The following is a 6,000-nucleotide window of genomic DNA, read 5'->3' as shown; positions in this document are numbered from 1 at the left end:
GTTGTGTAAAGACTGTTTCATTTGTACCTAAATGGTATTAGGGCTTTAGTAAAGGGTGTCATACAGCTGTTGTACCATTTTTTTTCCTGAGAGTGTAGTATAGTAAGGAATATGGGCTAGTCTACATGTACATTCAGTAATTCTCCTGTTTTCCAAGAAAAAATATAATTTGATACTTTTACTCATACCCATTTCATTTCAATATAATAATGTGACTTTTACAGTATTTTTGCGTGAACTATTTATTCAAATCCCAAAGCAGAGCAATGCATATTTTGCCACATATTCTTCACGTTCCACATTGCGAGAACAAGCATTACACCTATTTACACATAGTATACACACAAGAGCACAGTGGCGATATAACCTTATGGAATAGTTGATCTCAGATTCCCATCCTCGTTTTCTTTATGGCCCGGCCCCCACCATTGGATTATTCATGCCGCTTAATGACGGCTATTAGAAGGAGGCAGCCTAAGGTTGGAGAGGGGAGCAACAATTAGCCCTCTTCCCTAGAGAGAGAAGTGAAGCGTGGCCTGGTGGGACTCCCAGTAATCACAGCTCTTATCTGCACTTTTCCCCTGCTGTCTGCATGTTTGAGCCTCATGCACTCATGTGCCAAAAAGCCCCTTAGTACACAGCAAAGTTACACAACACATCTGGACAGCAGAACCGTGGAGGACCCGACAATGTTTTGGGGTTGTTGGTTTTTGCCACGTCAGTGCTTGCAGCCTGGAGCTATTGCAGAATGTTCTATTTATATTTATTTAAAAACATTATTAGTCATTTTATATTGCAATGACATCTGATAACGTCATACTGTGCAATAAATGTGTACACAGCCTGCTATTTTCAAATCTGGCATTTATACATCTGCTTAATTAAAGCATTTCCATGGTCCATGTTGCAATTATGTTTACAGAAAAACTTAATGGAAGTCTGTGTTCAATCTATGGATTTAACTACCGGCAGTAGCCCGGACAACTCTTGAAAAACATTACATCAACTACTTGACTGCCAGGAAACCACATGTTAAAATCTGTACATTCACTTGTAATTCTGTAAAATAAATACACGCTGATGATTCATTAAGGATGTCAAAACACTGCCTTTTATTAACAAGACTGCGTGCAAACAAAAGCTTCATTCAAGGTCATAACTAAATGATGCTATTTAGATCATAAAAATCATTAGTAAACTGGCATTTTTAACAGATGATGTTACACATCTAGAAAAACATTTTGAAGATGCCTGTGAATTTTGTATAAATATACATCAGTGAGTTTAACAAATACTCAAGATCTAAAGCTTTGGCACATGACATTATCTGATTCTTATGTCAGAATGTTCAGTATGTTTTAGACATGTGACTCAGAGTGGATAAAAACAATGTAACATGTAGAGATTAGTTGTGGGCAAATGATTAATCGCGATTAATAGCATATAAAATAATAGTTTGTGTTTGTATAATATGTGTAATTATTATGTATATTTAAATTCACATACATACATGTGAACATTTAAAAAAATATATATAAATTATTTTAAAGGAAAACACCACCATTTTTCAATATTTTAATATGTTCTTACCTCAAATTTGACTAATAAATACATACCTATCTTTTTTCAATGCGTGCACTTAATCTTTGTACAGCGCCTTGTGAATGTGTTAGCATTTAGCCTAGCCCCATTCATTCCTTAGGATCCAAACAGGGATGAATTTAGAAGCCACCAAACACTTTCATGTTTTCCCTATTTAAAGAGTTTGGATCCCAAGGAATGAATGGGGCTAGGCTAAAAATTAACACATTCACAACGCGCTGTACAAAGACTAAGTGCATGTGTTGAAAAAAATAGGTATGTATTAATTCATCAAAGTTGAGGTAAGAACATAGTAAAATATTGAAAAACGGTGGTGTGTTCCTTTAAAATGACATGTAATATAAAATATATGCAAATATACATAAATATATATACACACACACAAAAGTAAATATTTGTTAAATACAAACATGAATGTGTATATTTCTATATACATAATAATTACACACACATATTATGCAAACACAAACTTTTATTTTGTATCCGATTAATCGCGACTAATCATTTGAAAGCCCTACACAGTAGATATGCACTGATACCAAATTTTTGTGCTGATACTGATATTCGATTACTTAGGATGGCATCTACCAATACAGATAGTTTTGCTTTTTACTCATTGTTTTAAATTATTATGCTTGTACAGAACATACATTGTCACGCAATTCAATCTAATCACATAGTGTGAGTTCAGATGCATTTTTCTGCCCCTTTTCATTGCCAGAAAATAATCTGCCATGTTTTGAAACAATTGGCCGATGTCACACAGTGGGAAAATTTGCCTATATTTCCTGATGCCAATACATCAGTGCATCCGCAATAACGTGTTTTCTATGAAAATTTTTTTTCTTTCCATCTCTTTACCGCACTGCAAAACAATAGAAGTTTTATAATCAACTGTCAAAGCTGTGTTGTTTTATATACACTTTTTTAAAGATTATTACATCCAGACCACAGGGTCCTGGCACATTTTTATAATAATAATAATTATTACACCATCATTTAGTAGTATTTATTCCAGAATGCTCCTGATCATGGAATGTGCAAGTTTTCAAAATGCAGCTCTTCCCTCCCTGATGGGAATGCGGGGCACATTGCCAATGGAAACTCCTTCTGTAATTGGTTGGGGAGGGTTGATTCAGCCCTTTAGATGTGGAGTTTTCCCTTGTGTTTAAAATAAATGTTATTTCAAGATAGAAATAGCGCCGCAGTAAGTGTAAACAGTTTTATTCATATCTAATTAAAGAATATTAGGTTTAACCAATAAAATCAGCTTGATTATCTTGAAAAAAATCTATTACAAAATATCGCCTACGCAACATGTTTTCAAACATCCTTACAGCGTGTAACCCACACTAGTAGAGTAAGCAGAGCCCTGCTGCTTTGAGTTAAACCATTTACAACAAATATGAAACTTTGAAACTCCAGAAAAGCTGTGTTTATAAAATAAACATTACTTTGACTTTCTGACAGTCGACTGAGAGAAAGAGCTACTATACAATGAAAGTCAAGCATCAACTTGCATTTCTTAAATAAGCAGGGTTGTGTTTCCGGCCCCGGCCAGCGAGCCTCACCCTGTCCAAGAACGAATGCGTCACCCCTGTAATTCACCATACCCGGGAGCGCCTCTCCTGAAGTCAGCAGTCCTGCTGGAAGTGGTGAGCGTGAAGTGCACACGTAGGCAGCACTTAAGCTAGACGGTGTTGGCATGTGGCCGTCTGAAACGCTGGCTGACAGACGATTGATCGGCGGTCTGTTTTCAGTTCTCGCAAGACCAGCCGTGCACCCTACCCCAGGCATCACCTACCAGCAGTGTGCCATGCGTTCTGAAATTACAAACCTCATTATGTAACATTAGAAAATCAGTAATACGCAAATTGATGAATTATATTTTCAATGGTCACTAACTGAATGACCACACCACTCTGATCCGCTGTAACCTTACAGGCCCAGACAGAGTTAAACCATGAATCAATTCAAGATGGGAAGGATGTATCAAAACATGTTTTAGGCTGTTGTCAATACCTGGATATGCCAAGAGCAGTAATCGCAGGGTTATTTTTGCCACGCCGACGAGAGGACGCATTGCGGTTTAACTCTCGACAGAGCACCAGATGTCTTTCCCACTTCCACGAGGCGGCATCTATGAAAAGCAAAAACAAAAAGAAGAGTGAGATATGAGACAGGCAGATTATTTATGGTCAGCACGTTGCTAAATTGAGAGAAATACATCTAATATAAAGCCTTCACAGTTACGAGTTCCCCCAATTTAATTTGAACGCATTGATACTTACACGCGCCGACGCTGTGCTGTAACCAATGTGTACCAAATTGGATTTGGTTATTATTGCTTTCTAAATTGCGTGCCTACATCAGCAAAATTGCTTATCAGTGTTTACTGGCTGTATGTTTAATAACTTTGCCCTGTAATTCCTCGCAGCTAGCCCTAATGCGTCGCACGAAACCGTGCATCATTATGAACTTTCCTTCGGATGGCTCAAAACCAAACCTCTGGCCGTGTGCCCGCACCGTCACGCTTAAAAAATAAGCAATCCAATTTGCACACGGCATGTTTGAAAGATGTCTGGTATTCGTTCTGGCTATTTCATTTCACACATTACTTGTATATTAGAAAATAACGACTCTTATCTCTTGTCGCAAAGCACGCCGTTTTCCAATATTCAGAGAAAGTCCACGTTAGAGCCATTAAGGAAGCTTGTGGTTATAAGAGTCTCGTGGCCTGGGGCAACATCTACAAATCCACGCATTTATGCTCGATCTCAGTTCCAACTTAAGGTGAAGTGTATTAGTGTTACCTGCTTGTTCAGGAGCTGATGGCGAAACATGCCCTTGAGACATTGAGCTCTTCTCGTGTCCAGGTAATTGTACTCTAGTATATTCAGTCTTCCATATCTGCAACAGAACCACACAGCTAATGAAAAAAAGAGGAAGAAAAAAATCGAATGCAATTGAAGCTATATTCATAAATCAAATCTGCCGGCCACTGATGTCGCAGGTCTGGGCTCCAATTGAAGCCTAATTTAAGCAGCATTTTGATTTAATAACTGCTCTTACCTCATCTAAAGTGAGCACATGTAACTATTAATGCTTCTGAGGGACTCCGGAACCAAGCCTGTGAGCCCCATTTCAATATCCCAGTTACCATATTTTAATATTTTGCAGCTATATTACCTGACTATTAAGCGGGAAACGCTAGCGGAAAGATTTATTGCTTAAACACAAAGGTGTAGTCTTTGGAGAAGACTTCTCATTTAAAACGCTCTCATTATAAAGTTCACAACACAGATCATCTCAGGCCGGTTCTGAAGTTCGGATCGTACCCTGACAATGCCGTCTGCGCAGCCGGTGATGATCACGTTGCGTGGGTCCCACTCGTGCTTCTGCGTAAAGCAGCAGCATAGAATGTTGGCATCGGGCGCGCATGAAGCATTGATGGAGGCCAGCAGCTGCCCCTTCATGGTCCACAGGTACAAATGTGTGTCTGAACATGATACAATCTCAACCTAAAAAAAAGAGACAAAAATGTTTAGCCACAAGTATGAATGTCAGTACATTAGACAACAAACAAGATTCGCAAAGCCAGTGCTTGAAAGGCATGAACAGAAATAAATGGATTAAATAAAGAATTTTGTCTGCCATTTTTGTCATCTGATGACAGATAAAAAAAGCAATTCAGTATGCAAATGTATGTAACAAAGACCGTCCAATTAGCACTCAGTAAACATCATATTGTAATTACGATGCCATCGATGTTTCAGTAATGCTGCGTCCAAAATCGCATATCTACATCACTTGACATAGTGTACGTTGTCATAACAATAAGTTAGTCATTAATTGGAATGACTTAAACAAGTGCAATTAAACCACAGGGGAGAGCTGTTTCACATTTCACATCTTTTGCACGCGCTTCTAAGTCATTTTAAATGCAGACATGCAGCAAACGCACTCAAAGAGAGTGTCGCGGTTCCAGGCGTGTCAGCGCTGCAGCGAGTTGAAACTTTTCAAATTGCTGCGTCGAAGGCGCACTGGAAAAGGAGGAGGAAAGCGATGCGGTCTTAGAGACGAAATGTCAACTGCCCCTAATATATGTATTTGCATTTGAATATGGCCGCATTACCACTTTCGGACACTTTTTAATAAAACAATGTCTCTCATTCTTCTTCGTTGGATAACTCCTCTCCCGGTGGCTCACGGGATAGTAAAGTGTCCATCGAATGTACATTTCGAGATCTTGCTGGAAGTATTAGGTCATCTGGATAATTTCCGCCTAGTGTTTTTCGAATACTATGAATTCGGACATACTTGCCTACTGCTTTTCACCTACTATATAGTCTTATTATTGTTTGATTAAAGTCACCATGAAATCGACTTTGACAATTC

At 38.4% G+C, this 6,000-nt stretch overlaps 1 protein-coding gene across 1 annotated transcript in view; it reads right to left on the bottom strand.

Moving 5' to 3' along the window:
* Positions 1 to 1,088: 1,088 nt before the first annotated feature.
* wdfy4 (WDFY family member 4) overlaps positions 1,089 to 6,000 on the bottom strand; it is a 58,484-nt gene continuing 53,572 nt past the window's right edge. Inside the window, exons 60-63 of the mRNA XM_065296545.2 lie at positions 4,941 to 5,123; positions 4,416 to 4,512; positions 3,625 to 3,742; positions 1,089 to 3,425 (exon numbers count right to left, since the gene is read on the bottom strand). Coding sequence (XP_065152617.1) covers positions 3,359 to 3,425; positions 3,625 to 3,742; positions 4,416 to 4,512; positions 4,941 to 5,123 — 465 coding nt within the window. The 3' untranslated portion in view covers positions 1,089 to 3,358. The remainder of the gene's footprint in view (positions 3,426 to 3,624; positions 3,743 to 4,415; positions 4,513 to 4,940; positions 5,124 to 6,000) is intronic.

Source organism: Paramisgurnus dabryanus, chromosome 20 (assembly GCF_030506205.2).
Source record: "Paramisgurnus dabryanus chromosome 20, PD_genome_1.1, whole genome shotgun sequence".
NCBI classification, from domain to species: domain Eukaryota; kingdom Metazoa; phylum Chordata; class Actinopteri; order Cypriniformes; family Cobitidae; genus Paramisgurnus; species Paramisgurnus dabryanus.
Note: the sequence above shows the minus strand (reverse complement) of the source record. Positions and strands in the feature narration are given on the sequence as shown.